The sequence below is a fragment of the Drosophila elegans genome, unplaced genomic scaffold, assembly GCF_018152505.1.
Source record: "Drosophila elegans isolate 14027-0461.03 unplaced genomic scaffold, ASM1815250v1 contig_149, whole genome shotgun sequence".
NCBI classification, from domain to species: domain Eukaryota; kingdom Metazoa; phylum Arthropoda; class Insecta; order Diptera; family Drosophilidae; genus Drosophila; species Drosophila elegans.
Genome location: NW_024545513.1, coordinates 3,247,040 through 3,267,007, shown reverse-complemented (window position 1 = coordinate 3,267,007; position 19,968 = coordinate 3,247,040). Strand labels below are relative to the sequence as shown.

The window sequence follows — 19,968 nt, the reverse complement described above, 5'->3', positions numbered from 1 at the left end:
ATTTAGAAAGCATGCTTTAATGCAAATTCAGTCTGCAAACATTTTTTATTTTATATCAATTTCAACTAGACGATTTTTTGGCACAACTAAAACAAATATTGTTTACATAATCGAGTATATATAAGGATTACCTTTGAGAAAGTGATTAAATTATATGATTCCAGCAGAGATTGTAAATTAAGAGGTATTTGAGATTTAAATTTTAGTTCTGGAATGTTTTCCACTTTTGATCACTTATCATTTTGTCTGATGATAATGCATTTTGTTGATAAGCTTGAAATGCAGCTTTATTAGTTTTTCAAATTTGTAGATGTTTGTAAACTTTGTGGACAATAGTAAATCTAGTGTTATTTTTTCGTTAGTCTCTTACATGGTAGGTATAAGTGTTGAGGTTCTCCTTCCTGAAATAACTCTAAGTAGAGCTTTTTGAAATGTATCTTTTAAATACTCAACATCGTCACTACGTGGACGGCCGTCCACGGTGATTAACTCTTATAAATCTTATAACTTAGAAGTTATCAGTGTATTTTTACCAGTATATACATTAAGTTTTTAATATTCCATCACCTGAAGATGAACTTTACTTTGTGCAGTTTGTTGTAATGTAATTTTCAATTATATTACTCATTTTCCAACTTATCCGTATTCAAAAGTAGTTCTGATCTGTTTTCCCCATAATCCGAAGCAAGCCTTGTTTCCCACACTGAAAATCATGGTCTGGACGACCTTGTCTCGCCATGGGAGAGCAACCTTTCACAAAGGGTATGTGAAACGTATGCGCTTACATTATCAAGGGAAGCTGAGAGACCTTTCCAATTTCTTTGGAGACAATAACAAAAAACCTGAAGCTTTTCCAGTTCAAGTTCAAAGTCATAAAAATATTGGCGTAACTTGGACTTATGACAAAAGGCGGCCTGGCCTGGACTTGATTAACCAGTAAAATCCGATTCCGGGGCCTTTCGTTTTGAGTGAATTCGTTTTTGGTTTTTATTATAATAATTTCTGTATTTCTGTATTGTTGTGCCCCACACACAACAAAAGCTCCAAACCAATCGAAACAGAAATTTGCATGAAAACAATTGCAGAGTATCATCCAGATGAGAAAAAAAAAGAAAAAAAGAAAACAGAGTGCCAGAGGTCCGCAAGTAGTCGCAATTTAATTGGCGCATTAAGTTGTCTTCGCTTGGGTTTAGCCTGGGATTTGGAGTTGGGATTTTGGTTTAGGTTTGGCTTTGGCTTTGGGCCATCCAACCAACCAGCCAACGGAGAAATGGCATAACAAGAGTTGGGGTTTGTGTTGCCTTTTTTTTTTTGGTTCATCGCTGGTGGGATTTGGTAATCAGTTTTGTCAAAAGACACGACACTCTAAGCGTAGCGAGATAACGATAAAAACCAGCAGATAACTGAAAACTAAAAACTGAAAAACTTCGTTCGCAATCACGTGCTTTGGTTGCATTGTCGAAAGTGTTTACGCTCCTGATACTGATACCCTTGGGTTTTGAAAATTTCGGACATTTCAGGGTCGTCGGCAATCTCCAAAAATGACATGATGAAGGCACTGATGAATGAACTAGAGTTCGAAAAAAATTCAGACAAAGAAAAATATTTTTGTTTACTAAATCCTTTATCCATACACTGATAACAAATATAATAGTAAACATAATAACAAATATAATAGTAAAAATAATAACAAATATAATAGTAAACATATGTACAGCTGCGGTCAAAATAATAGTAGTGTAAAAATGTAAAGTGCTTAAAAACATGTCTTTGAGGTATAAAATATACTTTTTTTAAACTATCATAAAAATTCTATAAGAGGTGTAGATTTTTATATTTGCTCCCTTTCGTTGATAGTATTAGCTTCACGAAAATATACACAAAAATTTTCAAAAGTAGCTTCTAAACTATTTTTAATTGTTATTTCAATTAGTTAAAAAACTACTTTTATTTTGACCGCAACTGTATGGCCTTATTATCATGTTGAGGTAATTAGTTCTTTATTTTTATAAATTGTAGCTTACTTTGACACTTTTAAGGCTAATATTCCTAGTGGTTTTTAGTGTTTTTTTTAGAAACTTGCTTGTATCTTCTTCTTTTTTTTAAAGAAGTTCTGTTAAATAATTTCATTCCTTGACCTCATCCAGGGTAACCTTGATTCGCTTCACCCTACGATCGCCCTCTAAGTTTGCATTTCTCTTGCATTTGAGCTCGCGTTGATGGACGCGCATCGATAAGCGAAAAAAGCAATTGAAATGTTGGTCAGCTCGCCAGCTTGACGCTCTATTGTGCTTGTGCTCATCCCAAAAACCCTTGGCTCTGGTCGATTCCGATGCCAGCCAACAATGACCGTAGCGAATCGAAGCCCCGGCTAAGCAAACATTACACAATCAACAGTTGAAAAGCAAAATCAAAGCTCAACCTTAGCTCGATTTCAACTAGCCGTGGCTCATTGTCCATCGGTGCAATTTATCGGTGTCACTTAGTCAGCGCTTATAATAGGGCATTGTGATTATTTTCTTTTTGTACTGGGCAAGTCCCCGATGCTGAAGATGATGAAGAGGCCTACGGATCTCACAAATAGTTAAATAGTTAAAAAGATCGAGAAGGCCGGCCGTGGGCTGCCACAAAGGGAGACCCTTTCTGAATTCGAATGCAGATTTACGATCGAGCCTACGATTTATTTCGGATGGCACAAACTAGAGCTAGATTTGACCCCTCGAGAAGGTCACTGGCTGTGCACTGAGCAAAAATCACCAACAAAAAAAAATAAACTGTCACAGAAACTAAACTGTTGTTAAACGAAATTGAAACTATTGAGTATTAAACATTTCTCAGTAAAATGAGTATTAAATTATTACCACAAAAGTATCATAATAAAACATATGTGGTTTAAAAATAAGGTCTAACATTACAGTGTAAGGCTCTTCGGTATAGACTAAAAAGTTTAGGGGTTATATAGGGGTTGAAGTTTATTTTTAAAACTAAATAGAACTGCACTGAATGTGAATGTAGGTCGAAGGTTAAAGACAGTTTTTTTTTGTTGTTGTCTTCATTCATTTTAATTATATTCATTCTTACCTGTCAAAGCATCTCCAACAATATATGCCTTCCAGATTTTTATTTTTAAATAAAGATTGACAAATTTTATAAATACACTAATACGAGATAATTATTTTTTTATATATTTTTTAATTCTCAAAAATAATTTTCAAAAAATTGGTCGAAATTAGTAAATGGTTTTTTTTTAATACAAGATTTATAGCTATTCTTGATGAGATATTTTGTATGTGCAGTGCGGTCATTTATCCAAAATATGATATGCCAAGACTGTGTCTGTGGTTTTTAGAAAATGGGATTTTTCCGGATTATTGCTGCATTGCATGCACTTTTTTTGTGCAGTGTAGACACGACGTCATCACCTTAATCAACAAGAGCCAGGAAATACGATGCTAGCTCACACCCTTAAAAACAGGGCAGGGCAGGGCATCATCCTCATCCTCATCCTCATTTGCCGTCTGCATATTTAATGGGTGACAAACAATGCAAAAATTTTGTGCCAGTGGCAGCTTCATTAACGACCATGAGATGGCCGTAACGAAACGAAGTAACACAACTTGCAACTGCAGCATCTTCGCTTCCTACTTGCATAAATCTTCACCTGTCCGTCTGTCAGTCTTTTTAGTCTTTCAGTCTTTTTAGTCGTGTGTTTGGTGTCTAGTGTCTAGTTTCTGTTGGATTCCAAAGTCGCATCTCTGCATCCGTGCATCTCCGCATCTCGGCACACTGCCACACAAATCATAATTTTGTGGCCACTTTGTGCGGCATGGTGCCGTAATTGTTTGTTATTGTTGGCTGTTTGGTTTATGGCCGCGATTACGTGATCAAAACATTGTAGCTTCCAATCGAATCGAAAGGAGAGGAGAGTCGATAGATAGTCCAAGGAATCGGTGGCTTTTGGGGGCTCAACTGGCTCATTGGCAAAGTCACATATTGCACATTTGATTCGATTGGCTTGGCCTGGTCTGGCCTGGCCTGGCTTTAAATGGAGAGTTCGAGAGCTGAAGATGCTGCTTGTTGCTGAAGTTGCTGTTATGTGATCAGCGATCAGCGATCAGCGATCAGCTTTTGGGGCAGAGGAAGCTCCTTTTCGGAGGCAAAAGTCATGAGGCTCAACTTTTATCGCATCTATAAATACTAAAACACTTTAAAAAATGCCTCCAAAGTGGATATACTTGAAACACAGGACAACAAAATGCGATTTTGGAAAAGCTGCTGGCTTATTTTTCCGTACAAAAAACGTCATTAGCGACTTATACAAGCATATTTGTATACTTAGTTTTTGTTTGTTACGCCAAGTATTTGTGTTGTGAATCTTGGTTCGATTTAAGATACACATATCTTAGGGACTAGGTACTACATTCATTGTGATAGCACGATATGTCTATGTTAACAAGTGTAGTTGGTAGTTTTCCCCCCAGTCCAAAGAAAACGCATTTCATGTTCGCTGCAATAAATATTCGTATTTGTAGGTACATATAGATTAAGAAAACAAAAAAGTAAAATCATTAAACTAGACCACTAATTCGCCTTGACTTTGTAGGGCTGACCCAGCGATTTCTTCACGATTCTCGATCGCTCCTCTTGCGAGTCTCGCTTATAGAGTCTCAAATGAGCCGGAGCTGGAAAGGCGAGTGTTTGGCGGTGTTGGATGGGCGTAAAACCTCCCTGTTGCTGAGGACTGTGCTCCCTGATCAGGCGGAGTACCTCCCAGCTGGGAATGTACGAGTCCAGCAGCGATTTTGAGGACCGACCGGCGAACAAATCCGGTGTGGGATCCGGTTGCGATGGCCGGAATGGTCTGATCCTCTCCAATCCGCCGGGTCTTCGAGTCGTAAGGCTCACAAAACTCGGGGGATATGGGAATGGAATCCGTGGTCCATTGGCATAATGTCGTTGAGGGGGCGTGGCAGGGGCGTAGGCGAATTGCTTGGACTGTTGAACCATCAAAGGTTGGGGCACTAGCAATTTGTTGGTGGGTCTACTCGGTCCCTGCACTGATAAAAAAAAGGAATGGTTAAAATAAATATTCAAAAATTAAGATTTGATGTCTTATGTTATATATGTATACTTTAAATACAAAATCATAGTATTAAATGCAATGCATACGTTTCATAATTTAATATTAAAATATATGAAAATTTATACTTTCTATTACTTTTTTTAAATGCATTATATTTAAGTTTAATATGGTTTAGATTTAAATACATTGATATTAAAATCCATTTCGAAAATAGTCAAATGAAATATGAGAAAAAAAAAACATTAAATAATAAATTAACTAAAAACTTTAATGGATTATGGATTTTAGTGGTTTAAATATTTAAAATGACTAAAAACTTTAATGGATGAAAATGTATGCAAGAATATTTAAATTGATTACGAATTTACAACCAATTTTTTTTTTTTATTTTTTTTTTAATTTATTTCTTTTTGTTTACCAGTATTCGTGAATCCATATACAAAAGGTGGCCTGCCATGGGGCGGTGGTAGTGGGCGTGGCACTGGGAGTGGCAGAGCATTACTCGTCACATATTGTATACCGTTTAAGCTCAAATCCAAATCGTATGGAACTATGGGTTTCGCGAATCGAGTAGGTGTCGGCGAGGGCGTGGGAGTGGGCGTGGCAGTCGTGGGTCCACTGTGTGACAGAAAAAAAGAAAGGGAGAGGAAAAATAAGCAAATTAAGCAACTACTTAAATCTACTTAAAATTACAGCAATCTCGTTTCCTCCATTTGTCGGAAGCCGATTCAATTGTGAAGTGAAATGCTGCCATTTCAACACTTTTAGCCACTAACTAAGTAATTTATCCATCTTAAATTGGCCAGAAACGATCGGTGGGCCCCACAAAAATTTCTATCGCCCCAATGTGACTAGCATTACTGTTTCCAATTCCCAATCGCCAAGCGGCAATTTTGCACGTCAATCAAACAGCCCAACTAGTCGTCAATCAGTCGGTCATTAGAGGGTTAACTATAGCATCCTGATCTCTGTGGTTGAGGGTTAAATGAACTTTGTCGTTGACTGGCGCACAATGCATGTTAATTTTTAATATATTACTAAGTAGCTTCTTCTGAACGAGATGTTTAACTGTTGAAATTAAAGCCTTAAAAAACTGTTTTTTTTATATAAGTTTACCCGATTTTTAATATAAACATATTTGAACTGTGTTTTCTTTTGTTAAAATCAAATTAACTATGAATCACTAGCTAATTGAACAGCCTTCTTCATTATTTGTTTTCAAAAACAACCTATATTCTTTTTTTTGTTCTTTAGGGTTTGGGTATTATAATTCCAGTCAAAAGTTTGCTACGCTGATATTTCAAAACTAATAAAATATATATCTTCTTATTCACTACAATAAATCTTTCATTAATTCTTAAATTAAGAATTTTTGTGGATTACTGAAATATGAAATTTGGACAAGACAACACATTTCGAGCTTGAGTTCTCTTATGTCAGGTTTTTTTTAAACAAAGCACATGTTTTACTTTTTATGAGTGTACGCAAAACTAGTCTCTTAGTTATTAGGATAAAAGTATCCAAAAAGTACATTTTTGTATTACAATATGTAATCATATTTAATTATTTTATGTTGCTGTTGATCGAAAGATAAACAACAAAATTTTTTCAAACAATAAATTTAATTTTTTTAACCTAAACTTAAAAGCATATTTGTTTTCCCCCATCTTAAAGCTTTTAATCTTTGTTTTTTAAGTTTGTACGCTTTAAAGTTTTTAAACCTTTTGTATTAAGTTTTTTCATTTGAAACTTTAAAGCCTCGAACTTTGAGCTTTAAGTTGTGAAGCTTGAAGCGCACATTTCAGCTTGCAACCTCATCGTGCTTAACAACCAAGCTTACTTTTGGTTTTAGCCAAAGCTTGAGCTAGTTTTAAGCCCCTTGACATTAGAGCTTGGATTAAAAGCTTCTTCGGGGAGTCATACTCACACATAGAGTACACCAGGCAGGTGGGCGGGAAAGGCGTAGCCCGAACTGAGTTGCTGGTGCTGCCGTTGCAACTGCCGCAGCTCCTCCAAACGCTGCAGCTGCTCGAGATTGCGCTCCCGTTGGGCGGCATCCTGGATGTAACTGGGTGGCAAACTTGCCGCCACATCCGGTCGCCATTCATAGTGATTGGGCAGGAGGGGCGGTCGATTGAGGTCCAGATGCTGGTGCTGTTCCTGCTCCTGCTCCTGTTCCAAGTCCTCCAATCGCAGGGGTAGTGGCGAAGTGTCGTCATCGGAGCCAGGAGGAGGTGGTGATAGGACACCTTGGACACCAGCTACTAGGCCGACGGACAGAAGGAGCAGTTGGCACAACACCTGTTGGGTGAGTTGCAAATAAAAATGAGTCAGACGATAAGAAGGGTCAGTTAGTTGCCTTCGCGTTTTAGAAAGTACTCTTACTTTTTCAATTTTTCATTTACTTTAATATTTACATATGTGCTAACAACGTTTTATGTCCACGAATAATACATTGATTTTTCTTTAATTTTCACATATGCTTCGGGATATACCCTTTTTATATTTTATAAGATACCTGTAAAATATTATATATATAGCTGTCATAAAAATTTCGAAAAATATTTCATAAATTAACAGAAAATGCGACTTTGTTGTTTTAAAACAAGTACGAATTTTACTCGAAATACAAATATTGTTTTAAAAATACACGCAAACAGATCGACTTATATTATTTTATAATATATTACATTTATTTATCACTGCAAGTTTATATATGTGTTTGGCTGGTAGTTTACCCGATGTTAAGATTATACGAAAGATAATGCTTATGTATTTGTATAACAATTTCATACAAATCCTATTACTTAAAACCAAATTATATAACTATTGCCTGACCTTCAAGCGTAAATCGCCTTAGCGGCAAGTGTATTCGCAACTTGGCTCTTTGAATTAATTTTGTCTTTTTGTTACTTTTGCACAGTGTCTGCCTAGTTGGTGAAAGGTTTTTAGTTTCGCTGCGGCGCGAATGGGCCACGCCCATCAGCGCCTATTGATGCGTTTAATTAAGTTTGACCATTTTTAATATAGCTCAAAAATTGCAAAAGGGCGGAGAGGGTACTCCCTCAGTTTTTTTTTTGTTTCTTGCAGCTCTTTTGTTGGCAGTCGAGTGGAAAGATCAATAGATACAGCAGATATTGTGGGGCGAGACAAATTGCGGTGTGAAATCTGTGCAGGCCAAGCCCGTGGGTGGGACATCCCAGTTTTCCAACCACCATTCGATTGTGCACCTGCTGGCGAAGGCCATTCGACTGATAAGCCACTTGCAGAGCGGCCTTTCTAAAAAATCTTCGTTCCGTAACTCTGCAAACTTCGAAAACTCCGAAAACTCTGACCAAGCAACTTACGAGCATTTGTCACGCGACGAAGAAGCATTCCAGTTGATGTGGCAACTGCAAAACTAGTTGCACTAGCCACTAAGTCACATGCGTGCCCCAGTTTGGAGGCCTCTTTGAAATTATTTTTGGCGGCCCCGTGGTGTCGGCTAATGATCCCAACTAGGTCAAATGACATAAGACATAAGACACAAGATACAAGATACAAGATGCAAATGCAGCTTGATTGATGGCTAAGAGAAGCTAATGGAGAGCGCATCGTTAACATGCGTAATTTGCGCCCCCCTTACAGCGAAAAACATGGGCAAAAACTGACCACACATAGTGTAAACATGGTTAAGACAAAAAAAAAAGAAGAAAAAAAATGATAAATCGAAAATAAAAACTAAAGACTCAAGACACAAACTCGGCACAGGGCCAGCGCAAAGACTTTGATTAGATCTGCTAAATGCAGTTCAAGTTTAACGAGGTTCTATGGCAATGCCAGTTTTTCAACTTACATTTCTTGATCAATGCAAATACCCAGCTTATAGTGGCCTTTCCTTTTCAAAAATTCCCCTATGAAAGTGAATTGAACCCACCCATATTTCTCCATTAATATATATCGCTTTATCTCAACTTTCCCCCTTTTGTCTAAGCAAAATAATAATACCACTGGTGACATATCATATCATCAATCAATGCGCGGACCATGAAATTGTCTCAGCTTGGGCTCATTAGAGCTATTTTGTTTTCGAACAACTCAATCACACACATTTTCTCTCTTTTGATGTCTAAATATGAGTTTATGCAACAATCAATAGATTGTTTTTGGCACCGATTTCTTTATCAGTGTGTAGGATATATTTTTAAATTATTTTATGATCTTTAATAACCTAAACAAGGGTCTCTAAACTATCAATTAGATGTTTTAACTTCTTAGATTCCTTTTTTAACTTCCTATTTAGTTATTCGATATTTCTTCTATTAACTGACTATTTATCAATGCCATTCACAAGAATTGTCAACTTAATTTTCGTACATAATACACGTTATATTTAATTTGTAAATTATTAAGTTACTGTACAACTTAGTAACACACTATTTCCAATCGAATTATTTGATCTTTCTGCTCTTGATTTATCCATTTGAGATGCCATTCCTTTCTGGTCGCTTACATACGCACCATGATTACAGTGTGTCCCGTTTATGGTCGCCTACGCTGATGATGATGATTATAATAACCAAAAATGATGATGATGATGGGGCTGCTTGACCGCCTTGATCCGGCTGGATGTGGATGGCGATGATCACTCCTTCGAGCGAACCAGCACAGACAACATTCACCAGTTCGCACGAATTACACTTGGATGGATACACCAAACAAACACAAAAAAATGTGAGCACTAAACTAAAGTCAGGTCGTCCAAGAGCCGAAAATGAAAATCTAAACTGAAAATGAAGTCTAAAGCCAAAAATTAAAACCGAACCGTACGAATGACGAGCGCTGAGGCGACTGCACTGGCGCGAAGCTCTAACGCGGTGTTTTATAGTTGAGTTGTGCCTTCGCCGCCTAATTCTCTCGGGTCTCGAGATTAGAGACTCGAAAATCGGAACCAAATGGACGGCATTCATTGACTTTGGACTAAACGTGGCCACCTAGAGATGCAGATGAGCGAAGGATGGATGGAACACAAAGGCGGATTGGATCCGTTTAGAGCTGCGGCAATTAATTGAAAAGGAAAGTAAATAGCTGCAAGCTCAGTCGCTCAGTCGTTCAGCCGCCGCTCAGTAACTCAAATTGAAATCATTTCAAACTCAATCAGCAACAAGAAAGCGAGCACACCGCCCAGCCACAACAACAAAGGCTAATTTACGCGTTTTAAAGTGTGTTATAACAACGTCGGACAAGTGAAGCACACACCCCAGTCAGCCAGTCAGTCCAATCATTAGTCGAATTCCCACTTCGAATCCAAAAAACTTTAAGACCGGGGCATCGATAACCGCTCATTTCCGCAGCCAAAACGCTGCGGCAAGTGGCTATTTTCAACCCATCATCCAAATCCCATTACAAGGGATTCAACGCCATGGGGCGTCCTCCACATCATAGTGGATATATCATCGTCATCGCCGTCGTCAGTGCATCGACGACATGTGGAATGGTCGGTTGATTGAAAGTGAATTGTGGCACTCAGTGCGCCGTGTAAAGTGCCCCTCGAATTGCGTTCAATGCCCTAACGAGGGGGTTAACCGAATATTTGAAAACGTTTCCCACAACTAAATTGGGCACCAAACGCGAATTCTTTAGCAAAAGATTATTAAGCATATCACTTGGACATTATCTTAGCCAAGGCATTGAATTGAAAGCCCTATTTAAACCGTTCCTCGTAACTACATTGGGACTTGCACGCGAATTCTTCAGCTAAAAGTGTTCGAGCTTGTACAATATCTTATCCAAGGCTTCCAATAAATAGGCCTACCCAATAACTTTTTATTTTATTTTTTATATTTTTTTTTTTTTTATTTATTTTTTTTTTTGTATCTTTCTAACGCTACAAGTACAAGAAATAGTTAGAATATTATTAATTGTCTTAAGAAACTTATTTGCTGCACATTTTTTACTTTTATATTTTGTAAGAGTAGATGTGTGTTGCCATAGTCATTGTTTTGCGGTGAAAAGATCAAAGGCGTTTGGGCATTTGCTCCACTTAATGCGGCAAGTGAAAGATGCTTTGGGCTTAGCCCCTTTACTAACCCATTCCAAAGAACTGGATGACTTGGAATGAAGGCAATGAAAGCTCTATTTCGATTTCGGCCGGTTAATGCCAAATGAATTTGTCAAATTGTGACAATTAGGAGTAGACAGATGTAATGGCTGGCGGCACCGCTGACGCAACTTCCAAGTCTTTGAGGGGGGCATACACATATAGTACAGTACTGTGTATACTAGGCGACTCTGTTTCTCGGCTGAGCGTGAAATGGCGTCTTTCTTGGTCACTTTCACGCAAGCAGCAAATGTTAGAGAAACAAAAACAATGGCCCTGCATTCTGTCCGAAAACCGAATGACCTTCGGTTTTTGGGCTTTGGGTTTTGGGTTAAGGGAATCCAGCTTTAAAGATAGTAGCAGGTGTGTTTTTGTTTGCTCACTACTGTCCCCCACTTTTGCTGCTGTGCAAATAAACAGTCTAGATGGGAGGGTACGTATGGGTTCCATTTGGGTTTATTTGGGTCTCGTTGGGTTGTTGGCACATCTACCACGGATGGTGTGAAAACGAAAGGTGGAAGCCCGCCGAAGAACGGCGCCAGTGACTCAACTAAAGGGGAGTTATGTAAATTTAATGGAAAGCAAAATGGTCTTAAGTTTTTGCTATTTGCCATACGTGAGATAATAATTATGAGTTTGACTCTTTTTAACTCTCATGAGATTGCAACACAAAAAATGTATCTTATTATATGGATATATATTCTTGAGAAATGTGATCTACAAATAAGTCTGAATTTGTGGTGTCACTATTGAGTACAACCTTTATTAAAATGGTTTTAAGTTAGTGCTACATGCTTATTTAATTTCATAAGAGTGCAATTAAATAATTTTAAAAATTATTTGAATTTATATTCCTTTAATAAAAGTGATTTGTACAATATTTTGACAATTAGTCTGAATTTGGATTGCTGCTAATTAGGAATAATATTCAATTTTTCTCTGCAAATTGTTGGTGTACATTTATATTTTCCTGCAATTAATTTAGTACCCTTAACCATTATATATTAGAATAACCATTTTGCTCATTAATAAAACTTGCATGATATGAATCATAAGTCTGAATTTGGATTCCCACAAAACAGCTATGATATAAAATTTGTTCTGCAATTCATTTAGCACCATTTAACGTACTAAATCATTTGATAATAAGCAATTAGCACACACTGATGCAACTTGTATGGTTACAATTTATGACTCTAAATTTGCGTAGCCACAAATTGTTATAAAATAATAATTTGTTCTGCGATAAATTGATTACCTTTTAGACATTTTGCTCGCTTATAAAACATGTATATAGTATGACTAATGTTAGACAATGTTAAGATTTATTCAGGATTTTTTTACGGTTAGAAACAAAAAAAAAAAGAACAATTCTAGAGGCAATTTGTGTGACTTTGGCAGTGGCATATATCTTATAGTTTAAGGTCTGGCCCTCAGATACAAATGGTGACCATTGCCGGTGGTGGCTTCGTGACCACCACTTAATGCCATCGTGGAGGCCGGGAAATACTCGTTAAGGTTAAGCGAGAATGTGGGCGGGTAGTGTTTGTCCTTGGCTTCGCGATTGATGCGATAGCTGTTGCGGAAACCGGCGACGGGATTAATGGAACCCCCCGTGGCGGCGGCGTATCCCTGGAGAGCTCCGTAGTTCGGCTGCTGCAGGGCACTTAAAACGGCGGCTGTCCGTCCGCCAAAATCCGGTTGTCCGCCGGCGGAGATTCCGGCCGGAGATCCAGCCGCAGCGGCCGCAGCAGAAAGATACGGAGAAATGGGCACAATAATGGGACGGGTGGGGATTAACTGAAGATACTGGACCGCGTTGCCCGAACCATCTTGGATGGTCTGGGCCGGCAGATACTGCATCAGCATGGGAGTGGAGGGCAGACTGGCCACACTCGGTGTTCCACCCGTTTGCATTGGCGTGAAATTGGTCTCCATTTCGGGCATCTTGTACGAGGGCTTGAACGCCGGATCCGTGGGTGCTGACAAGACCTGGTTTTGTTGAAGCTGATTTGGAGCCAGGTTCTGCTGTTGGACCATGTCATAGCCACTGGCGTAGGCACTCAGCGAATTCAGGTGCGCCTCCTGTTGCTGCAGCTGCTGCTGCTGCTGTTGCTGCTGCTGTTGCTGCTGCTGTTGCTGCTGCTGTTGCTGCTGCTGTTGCACCTGTTGTTGCAAGCTATTTGCCGATTTGGAACTCTTGCCAGTTATTTCGGGACTCGAGACAGGGGATCCCAGCAGGAGGTAGGGAATCGCTAGAAGCTGCAGCAGGAACAGGTGACAGTGAATGGGTCGCTGGCACAGCATCTGCAGATACAAAACATTCATTTAAGAAGGATCTGTTTAATAGTAATACAAATTTTGGGCCATTTAAAAAAAAACTCGTGTTGAAGTGCATCAAAGTAATTATATTACAAAATATTTAGATTACAGCATAAACTTATTTATTAAATTAATGTTTTTTAATGCTGACATGTTTGACAATTGATAAATTATTCCTCAATTCAAAACATATCTATTTTATTTTATCTCTCCTATCTAGGTACCTTTCTACTCCGATATTTTTTATTTTATTAAATTATTCATTTAATGCTAGACATCTTAAATTTTTTTCTTAAAATCAAACTATATTGTTTTAAAACTGATTAAATAATATATTTATTTCTTGGCGGATTAAAAAGTACAATGTTACTTTCTTTAACTGGAACTACACAAACAGAGTATCTTATTTATCTTTTTCACTTGGGAACTCTTTATTATTTGTATGATCTTTATGATTTGTTATTTTGTAAACACAAAAAAAAAATTGTATTTAATATTTTCACCTCGCCTGAGATTCGCTTGAAATTTCAATTTCAGTTGGTAGCGTGGAATCACTTGTACTTTTCCTGTCGAGCGACGCGCTTTGATTAACACGGCTGCGTTGCAAGCTCGGCTTTTATATCGCTTTTCAGCAAATTTTCCGCAATTGGCCACTGGCTGCTGCAATTTTGGCCAATGTAAAACACGTCAGCATTTTGCTGCCACTTCTCTGGAAGCATATTTGTGCGCGGCATTGTTGCGTGTGTCAGCCTGCTCTTGTTGCATGTTGCATGTTGCTGCTGGCTAGTTGATAGTTGCTGGTTGCTAGTTGCTAGTTGCCGCCGTGCCGCTTTTGGCCACGCTTCAAGTTCAAGTTTATGGGTATCGATAGCACGCGCATCACAACAGCAACAGCTTTGGTTTCGTTTTCGATCGACGACTACTTGCCTTTTGCTTTTTTTTTTTTGTGGATCCGCGCTGGGTTCCGTCTTCCGAATCACCAGGCGGGGGGGCGTGGCACTTTTTGGATCTCGGAGGCAGTATCCCGTCCTCTTCCGCATTGCCATATTACAGGCACATGGCTACGGTTAAACTTGTTTTCTTTGGGGCTGCAAGCGTTTTTTTCCAGTTACCTGTCGCAAATCGTCAGTTGTTTGGCAGTTTCCAGTTGGTTTTACTGGTTCAATTCGATAGCAACCATGGGACTGCAACTCCAAGTTCAGTGATTTATAATTTCCATTACCAAACGCTAAGCGTGGTTAATAAGCCCTGTCTTCAGCATATCATGATTTTGCCCCTAATAAAAGAGCCGCATCTTTAAACACCTTAATATAAATAAAAAATATAAATAAAATAAGCATGTGTTAATAAATTAGGTTGTCAGGAATACTTTGCCCAATATCCAATAGGAAATCATATTTGATTAGCCGAGTTAGTTCGCTAGGTAAAATAACCTGGCTTTAAAAAAATATGTTATTTTGAATGCATATAATTAAAGCAATAAAGAAACAAAACGTTTTGAGAAATGTTAATTTAAAATCGGAATCCAATGAGTCAAGCCTTGGGGTTAGTTTACTTTTCTGCAGACTATCAAAAACTTAGAAAATAAAGACTTTCAAATCGATGTCTAAATTTAGGGCTTCTAGACGTACAGCTTTTGGTCTCCTTTCTGAAAAGTTAATACTTTTAATATCCACTCCTTGAAAATCAGCTATAAACCCACTTCAAATTTAAATTATTTGCCCACTGTGCCCAGTAAAACGCTTTTAGCATCGCTTAACCCATTAATTTAGCTATTGACTCGAGTTCAAAGTGATATTTGCTTGCTGGGAGTTGGATGAATGGTCACTTCCGATTCAGGTGGCGAAGCTCTGGATGCTTTCGTGTCTTTGCGCGGGTACAGTAGAGCCTGGCTGGAGTGGACCAAAGACCAGCGAGGAACAGTGCCGATTGAGAGAGCGTCGCCAGTCGAGCAGGCCGCACTTAAGCTTCTGTGGCAATGCGGTGGCCCAGAGTGTCAGCCACAGGAGACCGGCGCCAATGAGGCCGGTGGTGAGGCCCAGTGTCCAGTACTCGCAGGCCACGAAGGTCTGCTCCTCCTCGACGGCCAGAGCCTGGAGGACGCCCACAATGGCGCACTGGCACAGAGACTCTATGCGATGCCACAGCTTGGTCAGGGTCACATCGAGCACCAGGCAGCACACGCCCGTTTCCAGGCAGAGCGCGGCCCAGGAGGTCGTTGACCGATGTTCGCGTCTGCCCCTCAAATGGGACTGGTTTTGAGCCTGGGCACTGGGAAGGATCCTCACCGCCTGCAGCAGGGCCAGCACGCAGGCCGAAAATAGCCAGGCGCCCAAGAGGGGCGCACTGCATTCGGGTGATTTGCGGAAGTAGTAGTAGTACGAGATGCCCAGCACCGAGTGGATCACCACCGCCATGCCCAAAGCCGTAAGTCCAGCCATTTCAACAGGGGGTCACCTTCGTTTCCAACAGTCCACAATTCAACTTCCAGGAGTCGGGCCGAAAAACCTTTTTGAATTCCGAAACTAGACTGACTTTTTAGACCTTAAACCAGGGACCGAAAATGTGTTTTCTTTTATTAAATTTGAAGCAAAAATCAACTCTATAAAAAATTCTTGAAAAAGAAACCGTTTGAACCCAACAATTTCTTATAAGTTCAAAAAATATTTTTTTTATTTTTATGGGGTTACCTTCGTTCTTAAATCCACAGTAGGAGTCGAGTTGAAAAACCTTTTGAGTATCGAAACTAAACCAATGTTTTCTATAAACATTTTAAACTTTTTTACTTAAACGTAAATGGCTGAGTTCTAATCTTAGTTTTTGTTAAGTTAAGCTTAAAGAAATGATAAAAATAAACTGGCATATAAGAATCTCACTTAATTTTTGGGATACCTAAATTAATCACAGCTGTAACAATTTATTTATTGATCTAATACATAGTTTATGACATCAAAATTCTGCTCTATGTTTAGATTGTTCTGAATATCTTCATATTCCATTCGTTTGACTGTAGTATTCCTCTTTGTGCAATCGCAGTCACTGTCCGCGTCACAGTTGGAGGAATCACAGTTAAGGCGGCAATTATGGCCACAAGTCAAACTGGCTTCGATGTCAAGGCCTCGTTTTCCTCATTTCCAGTGGGCTCATTACGTGAGGCAAGTGGAAATGGGGAAATGCACTCAAAAGTGGTCAGCTTACTTTCATTTTTCTTTGGACATCAGAGCTTTGTTTTCAAGCTTTTGGAGTTTTATATTGTTTAATGCCGAGCTAACATTAAAGCTTTACTAAATCTGTAAGACCTGTAATATATATTGGGCTAAATTTGAGATAAAAGTTTTACTGCAAAGAATTAAGTTATTATTGAGTTCGATTCATAAATAGTAACCCTCGAAAAATCATTTGAATAATGTGTGCAAATGACTTTTAAAACATGCATTTAGTTAAAGCCATAAAAGCTTTAAAACAACAGACAAAGAAACAACTTCATTGCCACGATTTCGTTGGCATACTTTGAGGAGCCAACACTCTGAGCTGCAAATGATTCCATAATCCTTGGATGCACTTGCTCTCCTCTCCTCTCCACCGCTCGAGATGACAACCCAATCCTGCTCCGCTTGCTCTGTCAGCAAAGTCATAAATCTTCGACTCGCCGACTGAACTTGATACATCAAAATGTTGGTCAAATTAAATTTCTTGGGCCCCGCCCTGCATTTTCGACGATTTTCCTTGAGTTTTCCCTGGGAGCAGCTGCCAAGTAATTCGTCAAGCTGCTTTCTTCTCCTCCAGCGGCTGTGTGTTCCTTCAGCCTTATCTCATCTTCTTCTGGGTGAGCATTGTTGCTCCAACTTCAGCTCCTTTTTGCTGTCCAACTGTCTGTCTCCACCACCTACTTTTCACCCCCTGTTCACCCCCCTTTTTCACCCTCTTTTGGCTGGCTTTCATGTCAACTGCATTTTTCTTTTGCTGTATTGCTTGTTGTGTGCGCTTTTTCACTGCTTTAAACCACCTAATGGGTTTTTTTTTATGCAGACCTGGCTTAGACGGAAAAGCGCAAGGGGTGAGGCTGTGGAAAATGGAAAATGTAGAGCGGAGAGTGGGCGGTGGTGCCTTGGGGGCTATTCATGCTGCAGCTTTCTTGCAGCTTCATTCACAAAGACTTGCAATTCATCAAATCTCGTTAGCCTCGGCTTTTATAGAAAATCTGCAGCTGCTTTTGCTTCTGCTTTTATTTTCGGGATAGCCACCCTTCTACTACTACTCGCATTCAGCTGCCACGCCCACAGACACCGAGTGGGCGTGGTGGCCACAGCACCGATTTCGCAGCCGTTTCTCCATTTTGCCATTTTGCAAAGCACCCAACACGCCTCGGCATCATTGACTGGCACAAAGTCTTTAAGGCAACTTTTGCTTCGCTCTTATGCGCTTAACTTTAAGGGCTTTCGCCCCCCACCTGAGTTGAGCTGAGCTTCTTCTCCTTTGAGCTAATGAACGTGTGTGTCTCCTGAAATGAAGTGGAATCCTTGCAGCTGCTCTGCTCTGCTCTGCTCCGCTGTCCTAAACGAAACTAAGCCAAAGACCTGAAAAGGAACTACAATGAACGAGCTGCTGACTCAATGCATTTTAAATGCCACCCAACAACCATGTACACTAAATGCATCTAAGATCGAATGGTGTTCTTCAGGTTTAGTTGCCTCATAAAATTTGCAAGTTGCCACCAGTTTCATGTGTTGTAAAGTATATTACGTTAGGAAAATTCCGTTGACCAACACTTGTTAAAAGTAAAACAAATACTACTAATTAGTTTTTAACTATAAGCATATACTATGTATTAAGTATTGCGAATAAAAAAAGGACTTATAAGGGTAAATATATTTCCAAGAAACTTAACTGAAGAATCAAACTTGTTAAGGCTAAGTGGACTCAGCTCCACCCTTGAACAACACTGTTTTGCCAACTGTCCAACTCTCTCTTTCTCAGTCAGTGTTGGACAGGTCGTGCTGTCGATGCCAAGTGTTGGCAGAGCATTTGGTAAGCACTTTGGCTAAGTGGGTGCCGGCCAACCCAGCCATTTCTCGCCCGATTGAGCAGCTGCTCCTGGGGGCACCCGCTTTTCACCTCCGAAATCCCACTTCAGCCTGCTGGGCGCTCCTTCATTTGCTGCCTCCTGGCAAAGTGCCCCATATCACGCACTGGCAAACATTGCAGGGACCCCAAATGCATTCAATTAACAATTTCCCCGGCTCTCTTAGTCCTGGGCATAAAACTTTGCTGGCTGCTGGCTGCTGACTGCTCGGATGGTAAACTGGGAGCAGGAGGCGTCGGTGGCTTTTAATCAAAAACTTGCATTTGCCAAGTGGCAGAGCAACTTTTTGGGCCAAGTTTTGTGCGGCGCCAGAAGTGGGTAAAGTAAAGTTCTCCAAATTGTGACGTCGACAAAAGTCAAATCGTGCCGACTTGCAGCACCCTGAAGTCCTCACACGTTTCACTACGCTACACGATTGCAATCAGGGGTACATGTTTTGGTATATAAACTGTAATGATACCCTGTGAAATGGTGTATCTTTGAAATTACAGCAGGAAAATCGAATGCCATTTTATAAAAACAAATTTTGCGAAAGGAAATAACAGATCATCTCCTTCTAGTTAATGAAGAAATCTAGAAACTAGTAAAAAAAAATTGGATTTATTCCTAAAAAATTTAGGAATTTAGGAAATAATTTGATAAGTCCTTTATTTTAATGAAGCTAAGATTCTAAAAAATTCTTAAGTAGATATGGATTTATAATACTCTCTTATTGTTTTTTTGTTTTACAATTAATTTAAAATCTAGTGAAAAGAATGTGAAATACCCAATAAGACTTAAATTCAATTCAATTCATTAATTTTTAAAAATATTTTATTATATGCAAAATAAATCAAAATTTCCTAACCACCCGGATTATTTTAAGTCCAACCACAATTCGATACTTCTTCGTGGCAGGAACAATTCCAGACGATGTCAGTCAGCTAGTGAATGCCGTAAATTGCCATTACTCTGGGAAAATTCAAAGCGTTGCCGAGAAAAGAGCGAAACCAAAGCCAAACACATCCGAATGCCAAATGGATGGAGCTCCACCTTCAGGCCATCCCCATGCCCATCCCCGTGCCCATCCCCGTGCCCCATTTGCCATTTTCTCTTCCTCTGTTTACCTTGCTCATTCCAAAAAGGACGTGTTTGCAGGACGAAGAAAAGGAGGAGTGGCTCTTGCCATTTAGCAAAAGTAATTAAGCGTCGATGCGTTTCATTTGTGTTACTTTTCTGGGCAATTACAGCGGAAAGTTTGCAGTTTTTCAGTACCATAGTGTGGTGCGGCGTAAAATGTTCCATGTTAATTGTAGACCCCCCGATAGATAGATAGAGTGGTGAAAAAGTTTCCATCTGCTCCCGAGAATCGATCCCTAAATGTATGGATAGTTTGTGTTGTGCGTCATATGGAGCAACAGG

At 39.4% G+C, this 19,968-nt stretch overlaps 3 protein-coding genes across 3 annotated transcripts; all 3 read right to left on the bottom strand.

Annotated features, from left to right (window-relative positions):
* Nucleotides 1–4,511: 4,511 nt before the first annotated feature.
* LOC108138442 (numb-like protein) lies at nucleotides 4,512–9,923 on the bottom strand. The gene is made up of 4 exons (XM_017260642.2): nucleotides 9,584–9,923; nucleotides 7,011–7,384; nucleotides 5,502–5,701; nucleotides 4,512–5,057 (listed from the first exon to the last, which is right to left on the bottom strand). Exons 1-4 carry the CDS (start codon nucleotides 9,584–9,586, stop codon nucleotides 4,582–4,584), a joined length of 1,053 nt encoding a protein of 350 aa, XP_017116131.1. The 5' UTR covers nucleotides 9,587–9,923; the 3' UTR covers nucleotides 4,512–4,581.
* A 2,658-nt stretch (nucleotides 9,924–12,581) lies between these two features.
* On the bottom strand, nucleotides 12,582–13,469 carry LOC108138387 (AT-rich interactive domain-containing protein 1B). The gene is made up of 2 exons (XM_017260565.1): nucleotides 13,329–13,469; nucleotides 12,582–13,271 (listed from the first exon to the last, which is right to left on the bottom strand). Exons 1-2 carry the CDS (start codon nucleotides 13,467–13,469, stop codon nucleotides 12,582–12,584), a joined length of 831 nt encoding a protein of 276 aa, XP_017116054.1.
* Nucleotides 13,470–15,243: 1,774 nt separating this feature from the next.
* LOC108138400 lies at nucleotides 15,244–16,052 on the bottom strand. The gene has a single exon (XM_017260581.2). It carries the CDS (start codon nucleotides 15,923–15,925, stop codon nucleotides 15,320–15,322), a length of 606 nt encoding a protein of 201 aa, XP_017116070.1. The 5' UTR covers nucleotides 15,926–16,052; the 3' UTR covers nucleotides 15,244–15,319.
* Between the last annotated feature and the right edge of the window lie 3,916 nt (nucleotides 16,053–19,968).

Coding starts and splice junctions, on each gene's coding strand:
- LOC108138442 (XM_017260642.2), bottom strand. Junction 5,702..7,010: donor CTGCCTGGTGTACTCTATGT/GTGAGTATGACT, acceptor TCTGTCACACAG/TGGACCCACGACTGCCACGC. Junction 5,058..5,501: donor ATATGGATTCACGAATACTG/GTAAACAAAAAG, acceptor TTTTTTTATCAG/TGCAGGGACCGAGTAGACCC.
- LOC108138387 (XM_017260565.1), bottom strand. CDS start 13,469: ATGCTGTGCCAGCGACCCATTCACTGTCACCTGTTCCTGCTGCAGCTT. Junction 13,272..13,328: donor CAAATAGCTTGCAACAACAG/GTGCAACAGCAG, acceptor CAGCAGCAACAG/CAGCAGCAGCAGCTGCAGCA.
- LOC108138400 (XM_017260581.2), bottom strand. CDS start 15,925: ATGGCTGGACTTACGGCTTTGGGCATGGCGGTGGTGATCCACTCGGTG.